The following is an 18987-nucleotide window of genomic DNA, read 5'->3' as shown; positions in this document are numbered from 1 at the left end:
TATTTATATATTTAGATTTCCCGCATAAAAACAGATTTTTATATAATATGTTATTTCAAGAGGTTATTTATATATTTAGATTTCTCTTTCCAAATATTCTTCTTCCTTTTTTTATTTCTTTTCCTAATAAACATCACAATAAAAACAACTTGGATTCATATCCCTTTGGATTTTATTTCCCATTCTTGTATGACTCTCTTTCCTTCTTCAACTCTTTCCTTAATAAATCAATCATTATTTTTCATTTATTTATTTATTCCTTTGCTCATGCAATTTGATGCTATATATATAAATATTCTAATTTTCTTTTTTTTGGAAAGGGATATATTATAACTTCTATAATACTAAAGTGTGTGTGTGTATTGTATGTTTGTATAATAATTGTAAGATCTAATAAAAATATTAAAAATCTTATTTTGTAAAATTCCAATAAAGGATTTATTTTTTCAAAATAAATAGTTGAAGGTAAATAAGCAACTAAAAAGAACCAAATGACAAACAAATAAATAATACAAACCGATAGGAACCTATACTTTTTATTATATGTATCCAGCACATATTCCACTAAATTCACTAAAAAACTGGGACATGATTTCCTCCCAAACATTGCCATATAAATTTATATAATAATCAAAATTGAACATACAAATCATATCCTCTTCACAAAACCACACTAAAGAGAGAAACAAATTGCATAATAACATGGTTAACAGTCAAGACATCAATTGATATCCAGATTTCAACAAGAACTCTTCGCAAGTGATAAAAATTCGTTGATGATAACACATTTTTTAGTATAAACAGTAATTATGTGCGGGCTCGGCCTTCACTTGCTCTGCCGAGAATTGTGCACACCTTTGTTTGTTTAGTGACCTAATCATTCATCTTAGCCAGATAATAATAATAATAATAATAATAATACATCTAAGCCAAATAATAATAATAATAATAATAATAATGTTTTGCTAGTGCAACAACCATCAGTTAAAATTTGTCTCCATGATACATACCCTACATGTGGAAAAACTGAAATTCAAATAATATCAGCAGTTATTAAGCACCAATTGCACCTGCAGGAGCAGCTCAACAGGCCAACAGAATAATTCACTAGTTTTGGAGTAAATAATGGTGGGCAATATTAGTAATCACTTGAAACCCTAAATTTAGAATACATATCCTGGGCAAAGAATACAAGAACAGTGTGAGAAATAACAAAAATACACCAATTCCTTTTGGGTTACAAATTACAGACAACCAAATCATTTCTCATTCCTAACAATCTCCCTCTCTCAGCACAAGAAAAAAATTGTCTCATGTTTTCAGTAGACTCAGAGCCCCAAAAGACGTATAAATTTAAGATCCCGCGAATTCTGGTCCTGCTTCACCTCTTCTGATCGTCGATCACCATAATGAACTTAAAAAAGTAGATGGTTCTCCATTGAACCAAGAACACATTAGAATTGTGATCTTGAAGGAATACTACCTGACAAAGGAAAAAAAATTCTCCTAGATGAGATTTGCTTTCTTTAAAAAGCGGATTGTTCGGCAATAGTATGGCCATATAGATTCCACATAATCTAGATACTTCTCCATTCCCCATTCTTGGATTTGTTTTAGTTTTTGTCTAGCCAGTTCTCCGTAGTCCAAGTTCTTGATGTCTATTATAGGCTTCCAGAAATAAGCCCAAATAAATGCTTTGAGCTTTCCCTCGGAAATGTAATTATACACCAACAAAGAGTAAGCAGGTAAATTCCTTATCAACCTAATAGCTTGCTTAAAGCAGTATACGTAAAGCGCACAGAGTCCCTGGACTATCTTTACGTAAAGGGCAACAATTATGGGCCCAAGAACCCATAGAGGCGCCAACTCTTTTGTCACTTCAGCTCCATAAACCATATTAACTGTCAGATACCAAGGTACGCTGCAAGCACGATAGCAAATGATCAGATGCGGTAAAGTTGCACGTGTTTATGTGATGACTCAATCGATTATTTTCCTAGCCAATCAATTCATCATTTTATAAAAAGTTATAAAATGACATGAACAGATAAACTGCTGAACTAAAATCAATCACCATAAAATCAAAACAAGAATCAGACTGCATTTCAAATTAAACTGATGAGATAAAAGCTAATGGAAATAGATAAAATTTTTAGAAAGGAGACTGCTTATTGCAACACCAGCTATTAGAGAATTCCTTCCATTAAATGATACTATGTAGGAGAAAACTATAGACCTTTGGCAATTTACTATAATTAATGTGTTATTTAAATTACTATGATGTTCATCAAAAGAGGGTAAAAGAGCACATGCATACAAATGAATATTATGGAAACATTGCCTTGTAATGAAATTTTCATTGGAGTATATTGCAGTATATTTTGCCAATACAAACATTAAAAATAAACATCTTAAAATCCATCATATAGATTGGCTAGCCAAGATTTGAACTCCAATATAATCCAAATGATTGAGATTAAGCAAACAGTGGCATCAAACAATACATGAAAAAAAAGTTTAGGATGTTTTGTCAAGACTTACAATATCAATAGTGGGAGACTTATTGCCGCATCAAGACCAATGAAGAACATAAATGCAGCCTTCACTATTTGCCCTGATCTCTTTTTAAATGTCATGTTCTGACTTTGAGATATTCCAGTCTGGACTTGTTCTTTCTTCACATCTACATCAACTATTTGATTTGAGGCCTGTGACCGCAATATGATCAACCATTTTCTGAATAAATTCTGTATTGCACGAGAACTCCCAACACTATCTTCTCTGTCTCCAGATGTATAAGATAATGTACGCTTCTCCGGGTGGGGTGATTCTGTAATAAAATCCTCTCTTCCATTTTGTGTTTTGGAAAGCTGAAAGGTGGCCTTGGAGAACTTGGTGCTACTGTCTCTGCCATCTGATTCACTATTTTGGGCGTTGCCTTTAAAAGATTTGATTTTAAAAGATTTCCCTTTCATCCAACATATCGGATGGTTTCTGACAAATAAGAGCAAGTAAGCATTACCGATCTCACCAAGAAACAATGTGAAAATATTGTACATCCAACCAAACAACATGCCGAAATGAACACCCAGCTTTCAAAGAAAGAATACACAATGAAGTATCAAATATATATATATATATATATATATATATAATAAACACATAATGAAGCTTCAAATATATATGTATACACACATTACAAACACACACACACACACGCGCGCGCGCACACACACACGCAAAGACTCTTTGAAGAAGAATGAAGAATACAAAGACGAAAATGGAATAAGTATATGGTCATGAGGTAAAAGGATGCGATATCTATAATAGCAATATAAGACAGAAGCATGTTCTACAATGAGCAACAAACATAACAAAATAAAACCATTGAATACCATAAGATTCATTTTTAAAAACCTTCAAATGATTGCACCCAAACTAATAAAAGAACACACAGCCATATCACTGCATAATTCAACAGACTATGGTCCAAAAATTGAGGAAAAGAAAACAACTTACAAATGGTCAAAAAAAATAAAGGAAAAGAAACATAAAATACTCTATGTCATAGAGGTTTCCACTCTAAAACACTAACTACAGTGGCAAGGAAATCCAATATACATAACACAAATTCTATTCCTAATCTGAGGATTGAGAAACCAGTACATTTTCAGGAAAAAAAAAGGAAAAAATTAAGATGTGACCCATCACTCACCTCAGACGAAGCCTATGCTCCAAAGGAATAACATGATCTACTCTATTAAGCAACTGAAAGGATACAGAAGCTTTCAACTTCACCCCTCTGGTCCATGATTTGGTTTTTGGGGAAACCTTTGGGTAAGAAACCTGGAAAAACATAGTCCAGAAGGCAGCAAGACCAATAAATAAATAATATTTGTTTTTTGCTTCAACTATAAACCAGTGATATGCCTTAGAACACAAATTTGCCCTAAAAGTTAACATAAAAGTCGAAGCATATGATATTCACAAAAGTAAAAACACAAAATGTTAGTTTTGTGAAAGAGTATGCGCTAAAGGACTGCCAGATGTATCCACTATAAGAGACAGATTGGAAAAGCAAGAACAAGTATCAAGGAAAACGTCCATAGCATAAATGACCTTGCATCAAATACCTGTGTCTGATGAGTTATTAATGCCATTATCCCAATCAGGTCCTCATTTATCAGCAATATAAGCCCTGAGTTAAAAAAAAGAAAAAAAAGTAATGCAGAGCTTCACATTATTCACAACACATGAAATAACAGAATACAATAATGGCAGCAGAACCATTCAAACAATAATTGCAGGAAAAGCAGCAATTAGGAAATATGCTAATAACACAAACAACTCACTGAAAGCCTTCTTGACCCCCTTATAAAAGGAAGTTCTACATGGTTTGATTTCGCTAAACATTATCTCATTTGGTGAAAGAGTTCCAAAATATTAACAAGTCGTAGTTGTTCATCCAAACGTTCTACAATTGCCATTATACTGATTAATTCTACATTAAAATATTACACATCGGCAAATCATATTTTAAGTGACATCCCCATATAATTCTCACTGCAAAAAAACCAGCTAAACAAACCAGAAGCCATGTCAACCTGCTTACAACCGATAGACCAGTCAATTACACTCATACACAGCTGATGTCAAATCAGCTTCCGTAAGGTAAGCAAAGAGGAATGTTTTTTGACCATAGAACTCGAACTAATTATCTGAATTAAAAACTGTGCATAAAAGGGGTGCCAATCTAGACCTTATATACAAGGTTTTATAGGCTGTTCTTTATCTGTACATAATAATAAGTAAACATCAAACCAACTCAAAAATTCCTACTGACAAGCCCAAATGTAAACTTTGGTAAAGTCAAACTAACTATCACATAAAGAAATTTGACCGCAGCAGATTTTCTCTCATACCTTACTTATGGATGACTTTCCATTTTATGTTTTAGTATTTTTGAGAGTACATTTAGTTTCTTTGATACTATAGAATTTTTTTTAAAAGCTTGATGTTAAATCTTTCTTGCTCCCAATTCTTAATTAGTTGCTTTCTTGACTTAAAGCCTCAAATGAGCTCTTCTGTCCTTTTAGCAGGGTAAATTATGGATAATTAATTTCTTCTAGAGTAAATATCTCCTTTAACTAAATTTGGTAGTTAAAAGGAATCTTAATTCTATGTAAATCATATGATGATCCATTTAATCGAGGTGTTATGACGCCTGTTCTTTGTTTGTAAAAACTAAAATGTTTAAGGATGCATACACTTCCAATTGGTACCAATCAGGATCTAGAATTTTCACAAAGAAAAATTATCTAATAATGTCAATCATGATAGAGAGAACAAGCAATATCGCCATAGCGTAAGGCTCTTGAAAGCAAAGAGTTTGATAAGGAACATCTAGGTGCTCAAGAGAGATTTAAATCTATAAAGATGGATAAACCCAAAATGAGGTTTTCTAGTAACCGCCTACAAACGATGATGGACTCCTTTTATAGGTTTTTCACTTCCAATGAATCTCTGACTCCTTTCCTAGCATGGAAAAGAGAGTGCAGTTCATTGGAAGAGGAGAGTGCACTTCCATCTTAATCATCCTGGTTTTTATTTAGTTTTTCGATCCATCTTTCCACAAACAGACAAACAAGCATATAAGAAGCAAAAACTGAAGAAAATGACAAATTCAACACAATAAAACGAGAAAGCTGACAATGTGCCTCAATTGTTTCGTACACAGTTCATCCTAGTGCTAATTATTAGTTTTTGGAAACCACAGAGCATCTCCTCTGAGAGTATATACAGCAAGCATAGAAGACTACGATTATCCTTCATAGTATTAAATTAAAACGTCCACTTGTCCTCGTATAACTGACTGCGAGCATTGCCAGTAGAATGTAAATAGCTTAATTTCCAATACTTAATAATCTGTTCTCTTGCAAATTCCACCAAGCTCAACCAAAAAATCCTTAATTGAATATCTTTAGAAAACAAAGCCTTGTTTCCTCTGTTATCCAAGTGAATACCCAAAATACTATATCACGATTACAATCACGATTACAAAAACGCCCAAACTATCCAAACTATGCTGCAGATTCATTTCTATCAAACCCAAAACTAAAACATTCCGCTCATTATACAATTCGCGCTTAAATTCTCCAATTCCATCACAAGTTGCTGACTTGCACAATAACTATTTGAAAAACAAGCAAATTGAACAACAAACAAACGGAAAAAGACTTTTAAGAAAAATCAAAATCACAATTCACATATACTTTTCTTCAGCCACTGGGGCAAAAATTCCACCTGATTTTCCGATCAGAGTAACAATTAAAAACATTTATATAAAGGATGGAAAGGCGTCCATTAGGGCGAAGCCAAGGTCCATAACTAGGTTACAAGCTTCGGAGAAAAAGCAAAATAAGAGCTTTTTCAAAGAAATAGCGAAAGATGTGGATGGGGGGAGTGCATACCGGTGCCGGAGAGAGAGGAGAGGCTAGCAAGGAGATCGCCGGAGAAGGGCCGCAGCGGTAGCGCCGAGGAGCAGAGAGGAAGAGAGAGAGGGAAATAGCTAACCGTGGAGAAGAAAAAGGGATATCGAGAGGATAACAAGCCAATCCGCGTCGAGTACCCGCACGGTGCGGTTGATTCCATTTGCTGGACTTTGAGATTGATAAACAACCTACCCAGAGACCATCCAACGGCTGTCCTTTCTCTGTATCTAAGGGTGGATTAGTCATTTGCTGGACTTTGAGATTGATAAAACATAAAGGCCATCCAACGGTTGTCCTTTCTCTGTATCTGAGGGTTGATGAGTCCATTTATTGGACTTTGAGATTGATAAACCTACCTATAGACCATCCAACGGCTGTCCTTTCTCTGTATCTAAGGGTGGATGAGTCCATTTGCTGGACTATGAGATTGATAAAACTATGGACCATCCAACAGCTATGATTCCGTTTGTTGGACTTCGAGATTGATAAAACCTACCTAGAAACCATCCACCGGCTGTCCTTTCTCTTTGCTGGACTTTGAGATTGACAAAAACTAAAGACCATCCAACGGCAGTCTTTTCTCTGTATCTAAGGGTGCATGATTCCATTTGTTGGACTTTGAGATTGATAAAACATAGAGACCATCTAAAAAGAAAATAAAGAAAAAATCTTTGAACTTCAGTATCCTGTTAATATACACAAATAGATATTAGACCATACAAAATAAACAATATGAAACAAAAAGGCAACTCTCCAAATTGATACACTATGACATGCAATGGGGATAAGATTATAACATTATGAATAAAGTCGAAACCAGGGTCCCATACTATCATTCCGGAATCACCATGGATATATACTAGTAATCAGAATACGAAATCTCATTGTTCATCGTCTCCTCTGCCTTAAGTTCCAACTGCTTCTGATTGTTGTGCGGTTCCGTTTGGTGCACCATCCTGGGGTTTAAGAAAAAAGATCAATAGAAAATCAAACAAAAAATAAAAGTATGAATTATTTGAATGTCAATGTTCCCTACTTTGCTAGACTGTGCACCATTAGACCACTGATCCCTTTATTGAGTACATGGACTTCAGCATTGTTTCCAGAGCATCTTTCTCAAGTTGGAATTTGATTTCAGTTTCCCCTGACAAGCGTTGGTTATCACTTTGTAGCTGCACAAACCAAAGCATTGTCTTTCACATATTTCTGGAAAAACATATTCCTGTTTTTACTCAAAATGTAAACAATGAATTGGTCATAACAATCACGTGAAGAATTCAAGAATTTGAAAGAAGGATTTGCCTCAATTTTTAGACTGGGAAACAAAAGATTTATCCCCTGCAATTCTAATTCCTCGATGCCAGAGTTTCGTGCCAACTCTAAAGTGCTAATTTCAAACTTGAGGTGTTTCGGTGGTCTCTTGGGCCCTAATGGGACAAACATCCTAGTCATTTTGTTGGTTGATCAGAGAACAAGATAAACTATAGGGTTTGTTAAGTTTACCTTATTTCCACGTTGAAAGCACTTATTTTACAAATTAAGCACTTATGGGCCTTTTCTTGGTGTTTTGATTGGCTTACTGAAAAAAAGAAGAAAAACCTTTTTTTCCCAGATGCTATCAGCTCTGTGCTTCTGGGATAAACACTTCTAGAGGTCTGAAAAGACTGAAATAAGTGGTTGAGTTACTTTTACCGGACAAGAAACAAAAACGTAGAAAAGTGCTTGTAAAGTAACTCGCCCATTCCTTTATTTACACAGAAAGGCACTTACAGAAAACTTTAAAAAGTGATCTTTCAGAAGCCAATCAAAAGGGAAGCTACCTTCTCTTTTCACTGATGAGAGATAGCACTATATAAAATATAAGATTTTCAAATGAATTTAAAACTTCAAAATTATCACAGAATACTACCAAAAGACAATTTACTAAGGTATTTGGTAGCATTTGCAATAGGTGGCTGTCCCTTTCTAATTGAAGTGAATTATTATAGCTTCCAATATTTCTATCTTCAAATCATTCTTGGAACTTTTCAAATCCTTTAACATACAAGGTGTGTCCAGACAGTCTTAAAAACATCTTTTAGAAAGAAAAGGGAAGTTGATATAATGCTAAGAGTGTATATGTTAAAAGATTATTGATGTACCTCCATATTAACAACAGGAACTTGACCAGTTGAATCTTCCTTTTCATTGGCCATATCGCTTGTCATCGCCTTCAGGTGGGGCAAAGAACCCTGAAGCATAATATCAAAAGAAATGAATATGTTATTTCACACGCATGGAGTTTATAAGAAAGAGAAAGTAGGTAATTAAGCAGAGATAGCTAGCAGGACAATTAGGCGAAAAGGAAATATAAGATAAAGTTAATCAAGAAGGATCATCTTCAATAGATGATACCTAAAGTCATTCTGCATATTTAAACCTAAATTGGCTTTAAGATTAGCGCATGGTCATCAACAACTGCAAACAGAGAAAGAAATGCCCTTAGTTTTGTATATAACTAAACCCTGACCTGCTCATTCTGTATATCTTCTCTCCACTCTCGTTGGAACTTTTGTAAGAGCAAAGTTAGCAGCCTTTTTAACTCAGGTAATACCTCTTCAGGAAACAACTTTTGTATCTCATCCTTGCTTATGTTAGCATATACACACCGCCGGATTAATATCCGAAGACAAAGCAAAAGCTGCAAAAGAAAAGGAAGCAATAATTGACAACAATCATCATTAAATAGGTTCATTTTCAAGAGATGGCCTAGAATATAATTTTCATGCCGCACTAAATCAAGTCATGGTGATAATTTTCAAACAAGCATCAATTCATTAAGGTACTGGTTGAGAACTACAATCATAGACCATCGCGAATAAGATATAACAATTGCTGATTTATTATGCATGTCAAAAAACCAATTCATCAGCTTACTACAACATAGCTACACACATGCTGTGGATAGAAAAAAGAAGAACTCATTGTTGTGTTGAATAAAAGTTATGATGTTTATTATCAAATTGAACTATATACCACAAGAGCAAATTTCACAGTAGCCATAGCAATCAAATAATCAATAGCCAGTATCTCTAAACCATTGTTAACAGACTTGTGTAGCTTGACACATAAATAGGATTCTAGTATAGCTACATATCAAAAACATAAGTCACAATGGGAAACAACATGAACAGGAACGTTCTAATCTACCACATATAAAACAGATTGAATTACAATACAGATTACTACATCATGTCAATCCTAATTTCAGAAAGCAATATGTTTTACAAAATGTCTGCATGTTTAGGTGGAGAATAAAGTTCACGCATTCCATATTCATGAAAAAAAAATTAAATTTTGAAGTAAAAAAGAGCAGCTACAACAGTGAACATGAAAAAGAATATAAGATTAGTGATTACTTATCCCCTATTATTGCATACATAACTTATTTATTGCATTGAGCTCATTCATTCCACATGGTAGCAGAACACCACTAGCCCTATCATCCTTATCAAACACCATCTCTGGTGAACACTTAGTCTCCATAAATCACTTAAAAGAATCGATTGATGCAAAATTTGTCAACAATATATTCCATTTTGACATGAAAATGAATTATATATAAACAAAAAACCAAATCCTCACATTGCCATCAGTTTATCGAGAAATCATAGGAAATAAAGCATTAAGGAAAAAAAAATTGAGGGTGTGGAGGCGCACAGGATCGAGATCGGAATCATCAGGGAGATGAAGCATGTCACGGATGATGATCCGGTCGGCGGAGTCAAGGCCGGTGCGGCGGGTGCGCCACAAGGCTTGCAGGATGTACTCCACTGACTCCTTCGAGCTCGAGCCCACCAACAATGGTAAATGACCCCAAATTGATTGTTGCTGCTGTGGTATCTCCATCTATTCTAGCCTTCCAATCACCCAAGGATGAGATCGCCGAGGATCGCCGGAGAAGGGCGGTAGACGACGAGCGCCGCGGTGATCAACCGAGACCGAGAGAGGAGCCGGGGTAATTGGTGGATATCGATGTGTTTAGGCGTTTTTACCTTTTTACTCTCTTGTTTTTACATATTTGCAATTCTGCCATCAATGTTTATATCTATAATTTTTTTTTAATCTTTTTTATATATTTAGATATTATTTTTTATTAAAAAAAGTAATTTTGAAAAAAAACAATGTAAATTTTTTTAGAAATAATATTACTCAAAAATATAAAAAAATTTAAAAACAAATCATAAACATAAAACCAATATAATTATATATATAATTTTTTTTAAAAAAAACATGATAAACCATCACCATATATATTATGTATGTATAAAATATATATATAATCTTTCCGTTCTTTTTTAATTGTCACGTTTTATAACCCTTTCCTCTATTTTACTTGTCACAATATAATTTTGTAAAGCATTAATTTTTTTTTAAGAATTTATATTTTAATTTAATCTATTTGTACAATTTTCAATAAATCACAATCAACTAAGTATTAAATTATATAGTCCACTAGTGTATTTTTAAATAAGAGTAATTTTGAAAAGTAATAGAATTTTTTATAAAATATAGACAACTAATTAATTTTTTATAATCGGTATGAATTATGTAAATGGGACAAATAAAAAAAGAACTGATTGAGTATATATAATATTAAATACATGGTGAAATATATATAAAAAATTGGTTTAATTCTTTATACTGGTCACTGTAATTTTTATCTTTCTGCCCTTTTTAGTCCTGCAGATATTTTTTTAAGACGATTAAGTCTCAGTATTTAGTCGAGTTGGGTCGATTCTAATCCAGTAGTGTAGATGGATGATGTAAATCTGAAGGGACTTAATCGTACTCTAAAAAAATATTACAGTGACTGTAAGCGACCCAACCTCGATCGAAATATGAGGGACTTAATCGTATCAAAAAAATATTAGAATGATTAAAAAGGTAGAAAATACACAATTATAGGGACATGTATGGCAATTAGACTTAAAAAATTCATGAAATCCCTTTAATCTTGGGGTCAGAAAAACATTTTTAAAGAAAAAAATCAATTTAAATATGACAACTAATATAAGAAACATGTCATTGTCTGGTCAAAATCACATTAAATAACCAAGTGGCCTGACCTCTGCAAAAAAAAAAAAATTGCCAATTGAATAGATCTACCCCCCATTTCAAAATTAAAAATCATTGAGGATTTACGTAACTTTTTTGATTCAATAAAAAAAATCCCCTAGGGAAACAACTCAATTTAGTATTCAAATTCATTCTTCCTAGTTTTCCTACTCACAACCGCGCGCGCGCGCACACACACTCATGTCTTCCTCCAAGTTTCACTCTTCTTCTCCTTCTCCTTCTCCTCCTTCTCCTTCTCCTTCCTCCTTACATTCCTCTCTCCATCACCTCCTACATTCTTTCTCTCATTCCTTCCCCTCCTCCTCGACACTCGGCTATTATCGACTCTTTTTTATCCTTATCTTACTCCGATATCCTTTCCCAAGTCTCCTCTCTTTCTTCGGCTCTTCACACTCATCTCCAAATCTCCAAAGGTGATGTCGTCTTCATCTTCGCCTCTATCTCCGCCAACATTCCCATTCTCTACCTCGCTCTTCTTTCCATCGGTGCCGTCGTCTCCCCTTCCAACACCATTTACTCTAAATCGGAGATTGCCCACCAAATCAATCTAATCAAACCTTCCATCATCTTCACTACCTCTTCTTGCATCTCCGATCTCCCGACTACCGATCTCCCTACTTTCCTCATCGACTCGTCTCTTTTTCACTCTTACCTTCGATCTCAATATACTCCTGTTTTACTCCCTCCATTCGACGTAAAGCAAGATGATCTAGCTGTGATTCTTTTCTCCTCCGGCACGACAAGCCAAACCAAAGGCATCATCCTCACTCATCATAACCTCATTGCGACTGTCTCGAACAACTCTGCCACTCAAACAAGCCTACAGAATTTGGAATCTGCTAACAGAGTCACACTCTTTGCCAACTCTATCTTCCACATCTTCGGCTTTTCTTTGTTGCTAACATCATTGGCTCTAGGAAAAACTGCGGTGACTGCGGTGCTGATTGAGAAAGTGGATCTTGAGACCATTGTGCATGCTGTGGAGATTCATCAGGTGGATCTACTAATCACTTGGCCGTCATTGCTGCCATCTCTAGCTATTGGAATCTAACATCATCTCCAATTTCGATCTCTCGTCACTTCGCATAATAATTTATAGTGGTGCTTCTGTTCGTCGTGAGATCACCGAGCTTTTTGCCATAAGATTCTCATCAGTCAAGCTCTTTCAGGTGAGAATTCCTCACTCCACTTCAAATTGCAATAGCATTGAGAAGTGTACATTTATTTATAAGTAGTCATTTGATTGGATTGGAATTATTAGCGGTATGCGATGACGGAGTCTGGCGGATCAGGATTCATGTCGGAGAAACTTGGGAATGTAGGGGGAGTTCCGAGAGCGCTAGAGGCTAAGGGTGTGTTTGGTTAGGAAGTGAGAGTCCGAAGTGGGGGAAGTCTGAAAACATCACTTCAGTGAAAGTGTGAATTTCATTTAGAAGTCTTGACTTCCATGTGTTTGGTTGAGAGGAAATCCCCACTCGATGAACCACTCGGGTGTTTGGGCTGGTGGAAATGAAAATCCGGAATACATCACTCAGGTTGTTTCTAGTGTTTGGTAACACCGAAGTGGGTCTATGAACACCACTTCGGTATAGAGGTGAGGTTACCCCATCTTGGTTATATAGGTTATTTTTTATTCATATAACATTGCCTATTAACATATTTAATGATAAATTCGGTTATTTTTATTAATACATTTTTTTAATTGAATTAATTTTTGTTTGTTTTCTTATAACCCATAATTAAGGCATGTATTACTTTATAAGACTTAATACTTTCTTCTAATTTTTTTTTAGCATTATGATGTTTTAAATTGAAATTGCTTTTCTCGCTAATTGTTTTTCCTAAGTACAAGTTATATATCCAGTTTTGCAAAATATTACCAACTTAAATATATATAATAAATTTACATATGGTAATTAAAAAAATACTTGGAACCTGTATATTTGTAAGAAAATAAGACAATCCTTAATTATCATCTTTGAAACTTTTGTTTATATTTTCCAATCACCCATACATTACTATGCACCAAGACAAAAAATAGGATGATAGATCTGATTGCTTCATTTTAAGCAACAAATAGCTGTGTTGCTTAAAAAAACCCTTTGAAATTAAGAAAATACGAAATTCGGAACATACATACTTCACTACAAAAGCCATACAAATTCAGCATGATCTATCATTTGTTCAAATAGTTACCAAACAGGATGGTGAGTGAAAAACATACGGACATAACAATTTGAATCTACCAATACATGCAACCATCATCGTCTTGATTTCAAAAGTTTTGCGAAAACAACAAAAAGCACTGCAGAACCCGGTTTTTCCACCTCGATTTTTTTGAATAGAAGACCCCAACATTGTTTTGTCTGAACAACTGTATTTGTAGTATCTCAAAGGAACCCATCCACATGCCTCATAAATCAGATCCTACAAGTGTAATTGCAATTAAAATCAGATAATATCCAAAATTAAACATATAATGAACATATAATCTGCTTACATGTCTGCCTTGTGTCCGAAGCAAGTCCTGTCTTCTTGGCATGGCTCAGGTAATAGCAAGAGTGACATTATGCACATTCATTGGCATTATAGTTTATGTAAAAACAACCGAAGCGACTACAAACTATACAAGGTGGCTGCAATGGTGGCAGCAAGTGCCTCCTGATTGCCTCGCCACACTCATATAAACAAATACATCCATAGATTTAGAAACGGGAAAATACATAGGGAACCAATTACCAAATGAGATACGCAATGGCTGCAAAAGATTGGCAATGAACTACCAGTCATTTTTGCCCCGCCAACGCCCCAATCTGGTTTTTGTCCCATAAAACGCGTGTGCCTCAGTGCAATGTCACACTTGCCTTTCATCACTGCCATTATACCATAACCTGAAATACGAACAAAAACAAAAGAAAGATAGCCATGTTAGTAACAAACACACAAATATCCAAACATGGCATAGCAACAGGAATACAACTAGGTCTCAACAACATACACATGTCAAGAGCATGAAATGCGTAAAAGCCAAAACAAATTAAATGCATAACGGACGCAACGACAGCAAGATATCACTTGTCGGGTCACTCCGTATCAAAAACATGAGTCGCTTATGATGCATGAAATGCGTGGACATGCAATGAAATAAGTAGGAAGTAGAATCGCGGGATCTCGCTCATTCCATCCTCGATGTAAATTGTTCGATCCAATCCTTCCTCAGTTCCATATCTTTGACTAGGAATCCTCTTGCCTCGTTCTCACGAAACTGCAGATAATCAAACACCTGAACGAGTTCCTTCTTCTGAAACCCGTCAACCTCCATAACTTTTCGCGATACAATGGCTCAGTCCGATAGGGTGGGGTTCTTAATGGCAGTCGCCATTTCGCCCCACCACAATAATTAGGTCACCCATCATAGAAGGGTTCTTCGAGCCCCTACTGAACGCTGTGACCTTTGTGCGGATGAGGTTGCGGGACTACCAACAATCGGTGAGGGCGTAGTTTACATCAAAGATCGCCATCGCTTGGCGCTCGATCGGGCCTTCATCAAAGTTTTTCCATATTATTGCCTTTCACCTCGATTTATCATCGAAATCAGCATATAGAGAGGTCGCATACGCGCCAGTCGCATTGTCATCACCACATATAATCCTCAATGCTTCATAATGATCAATTGGTTTGTTTATAAAAGCCTTGGCTGCCGGGTGAGCCTATATTACAATGCCGTTAACAACAAATAGCACACGTACATGAATAGGCCGTAATATTGTTTTCATGGAAAGTGAAACATGTTACCTCGATGTAGGTCAGGGCAACCATAGGATCAAGTGTGATGGTCTTCGTGGCGTCATCCCAACCTGCCCCACTAAGATCTCTCACCTTTTTTATCTCAACTTATCGTGATTTCAATGTTCGATAATGATTTTCAACGTTCTCAAAGACTCAAGTCAGATTGAACCTAGAATTGACTGACGACGGCAAAGAAAATTAAATGCAGCTCGTTTAAATGATTTGTCGCATTTCATCCCTTTTTTGACTTGTTCAACAAGAAGTGGAATGAGAAAACTATCGTATTCGCCCTTCCATCTCTTATTAGGTGTACCCCGCTTACTGCCAGATGCCCTTGATGATGATTTCTCAGAAACACGCTCGATACCCTCCATATTCGTTGAAATTCTATTTGACAATGGTGTGAAGAACATGTGTATCAAATTCTTAAAACATGCATATCAGAATATAATGAACAACAGATAAAAGAATGTATCAACATATTCTGTTGAATGTAAACCAACAGAACAGGTATTAAGAAAACAATAGACCTACGATATTCTTATACATGGAAAAGAATGTATCAACATATTCTGAGAAAACAAAATGAGCATACAAGGAATCAAGAGATCAGCAGGTGAATAGACCTATGATATTGTCATACATGAAAAGGAATGCACCCAATTATTTCCGGGTGAAGAAAATGACGATAGAAGGAATAAACAAATCAACAGGGGAAAAACACAACACAAGATGAAAATTTTCACAAATCAAGCATAATGAAAACAATATATTGACAATTTACAGAAATGCACCCAACTGTTTCCGGGTGAAGAAAATGAGGATAGAAGGAATAAACAAATGAACAGGGAAAAAACACAACACAAGATGAATTATTTCACAGATCAAGCATAATGAAAACAATATATTGACAATTTACAGAAATGCACCCAACTGTTTCCGGGTGAAGAAAATGAGGATAGAAGGAATAAACAAATCAACAGGGAAGAAACACAACATTTCCTGAATTATTTCACAGATCAAGCATAATGAAAACAATATATTGACAATTTACAGAATTGGTTAACAGCAACCAACTGAAACATGAAAAGAACAGCCCTATGATTAACATCAATCGAGTGAAATATGATAAGAACAAACCTATGATATTATTAAACATGAAAAAAAATGTACAATCTCAATCCAAGGAACAAACTGAGGATACGAGGAATCAAGAAATCAAAAGATCAATATTAACAACAGAAACAAATAAGATTTCAGAAATCAAGTTTAATTAGAAGAGTATAATGACAGTTCACAGAATTGATTAACATGATAAACAATGAAATAACATGCAAAGGACAGAACTATGATATTGTGCAATCGAGTGAAACATGATAAGAATGCATCATCTGAATCCAGTGGAAAAAATGAGGATACAAGAAATCAAAAGGGCAATATTAGCAACAGAAACAAATAAGATTTCAGAAATCAAGATTTATGAGAAGAATATAATGGCAGTTCACATACTTAATTAACATGGTAAACAATGAAATAACATGCAAAGGACAGAACTATGATATTGTGCATTCGAGTGAAACATGAACAAGAATGCCCCATCTCAATAGGTCAACATTAACAACACAATGAATTAAGATTTCAGAAATCAAGTTTAATGAAAAGAAAATAACGACATTTTACAGAATTGATTATCAGCAAACAAGTGAAACACGAAAAGAACAGACCTATTATTAACAGCAATCGGGTGAAACATAAAAAGAACACATGGTATGATTGTGTTGTCCATGAAAAAAAAGAAAGACATATCAAGTGGTTCAAAGTAAAAAAAAAATACAAGGAATAAGCAAAATAAACCACGAAAGGAAAGTGAAGAATTTAAACAGAACATGTAGTCCAGACATTGTACGTTAAGGGAAAAAAAATCAAATTGGCAATAAGAAAGCATGCAACGATAAAGATGTCCTTACTAGTACCCATAACAAACTATAAGTACTGATCACACAAATCCACTATATCGATCCCACATGTCATGCGCTATCTTGTCTCTGAGTTCAATCCATTGTCGATTTTCTTCTCGCTGTTCTCGTTGTGATCGGGGTTGTGATGACATAATTTGGTTATCATGTTGAGTGATTCCTTCTTCCAAAAGTATATCATTTGGGTCGACACCTGCTATGTAGTTATGCAATATGCAACATGCAATAACTAACCTAACCTGTGTCCTGAATGGGAAGAATGGATGTGATGTAAGGATTTTGAAACGGTTCTTCAAGATTGCGAAAGCACGCTCTACTCGAGATCGAAGCATCGAGTGGCGAAGATTGAACAATTCCTTGGGGTTTGTTGGAGCGCGTCCACTATGCTCTTTTAAGTGGTACCTAACACCTCGATAAGGTGCTATGAAACCCTGCATAGTGGTATAACCAGCGTCGACAAGATAATATTTCCCTACAAGAATGGTATTCGTCAAGTGGATTATCTTGAAATTTTTTAATTGCTAAAATTCAAGGTTTCCTACCTTCTATCATTTTTAGACCTTCAGGTTGTGGTCGTGATAGTGCATCTTTTAGGACAGTGAAGTCATTGGCTGATCCTTCCCAACCCGCCAAGACATAAGTGAACTGCAAGTCAGGGTTCACTACAGCCAAGACATTTTGTGTAGGGCCTTTTCGACCACGAAACCGAGGTAATTCTTGAGGGGGAACGGACGCATCAATATGCGTCCCGTCTAGCAAACCTATACAGTCCTACACGATAAAAGTTTATGAAGGTACATGGAACGAATGATTCAAAGGGGAAATTATTAAATTTTATATTTCAAGCTTACTTACTTTGAAAAATGGGTACCAGTTCGGGTTACATTCGATTTCCGAGTGACAATTGCCGCAAGGGGGATGTACGAAATCATCTCGGATGGCACAAATAGCTTTGAGTACGTTATTAAAATATCGACTTATTGTCTCACCCGATCGGACATATTCAACCCTCATGGTCCTATTTTTGGTATTGTGACCAACAATATGCAAGAACATGGATAACTGTTCCTCGACAGATACATAACGTGTGTCGAGAAGGAGGTGCTTGTCACGCATGATCGACGCTAGATGCATAAAAAGGACCCTACATCCATCCTAAGGTAACTCACACAATAGTCGCAACCACTCCTTAAAAACACGCTCCATATGCCTTTTTCCTAGTTAGGTCCCGAAATATAGATGGTTCTTTACTTCTCCTTTGTCTAGTTTGATTCATTTCCTCAATTAGGCAGGCGACAACCACAACAATGGTAGTGAACGCCGCAACCAACGGCCTCACACGTTCGTTATCAATCCAGCTAGCCATCTACATAATGAGGATGACATTATTGATTTCAGCATTAACCTACTAACTTAAGTCAGTAAATAGAACTCATAAATTGGCGGCTACTACTCAGCGGAAGGCTATTTTAGTGTATTTGTGTATAACTAATGCAATGGATCAGACACAATTCATGTGATACTCGAAAGGTAGGAAAAAAATTCAGAAGTATCAGCATCAAGATACATATACCAGGAAATAGTAATAATTCTTCAAAATTAAGAGCATGAAT

The 18987-nt window shown here is 35.4% G+C and overlaps 2 protein-coding genes across 2 annotated transcripts; one reads left to right on the top strand and one right to left on the bottom strand.

The window, feature by feature from the left end:
* Nucleotides 1-1136: 1136 nt before the first annotated feature.
* On the bottom strand, nucleotides 1137-10491 carry LOC120258780. The gene is made up of 10 exons (XM_039266215.1): nucleotides 10191-10491; nucleotides 9001-9171; nucleotides 8633-8722; nucleotides 7553-7663; nucleotides 6996-7177; nucleotides 6471-6679; nucleotides 4134-4198; nucleotides 3716-3846; nucleotides 2542-2994; nucleotides 1137-1921 (listed from the first exon to the last, which is right to left on the bottom strand). The coding sequence occupies exons 1-10, from the start codon at nucleotides 10377-10379 to the stop codon at nucleotides 1507-1509; spliced, it is 2016 nt and encodes a 671-aa protein (XP_039122149.1). The 5' UTR covers nucleotides 10380-10491; the 3' UTR covers nucleotides 1137-1506.
* Nucleotides 10492-11287: 796 nt separating this feature from the next.
* Nucleotides 11288-12975, top strand: LOC120258779 (4-coumarate--CoA ligase-like 9). Its single transcript, XM_039266214.1, has 4 exons — nucleotides 11288-11345; nucleotides 11975-12603; nucleotides 12647-12778; nucleotides 12871-12975. Exons 1-4 carry the CDS (start codon nucleotides 11288-11290, stop codon nucleotides 12973-12975), a joined length of 924 nt encoding a protein of 307 aa, XP_039122148.1.
* The last annotated feature ends 6012 nt before the right edge of the window (nucleotides 12976-18987 follow it).

The sequence above is a fragment of the Dioscorea cayenensis genome, chromosome 4 (genome assembly GCF_009730915.1).
Source record: "Dioscorea cayenensis subsp. rotundata cultivar TDr96_F1 chromosome 4, TDr96_F1_v2_PseudoChromosome.rev07_lg8_w22 25.fasta, whole genome shotgun sequence".
NCBI lineage: Eukaryota > Viridiplantae > Streptophyta > Magnoliopsida > Dioscoreales > Dioscoreaceae > Dioscorea > Dioscorea cayenensis.
The sequence above is the reverse complement of the archived record's forward strand: the minus strand, read 5'-3'. Positions and strand labels throughout refer to the sequence as shown.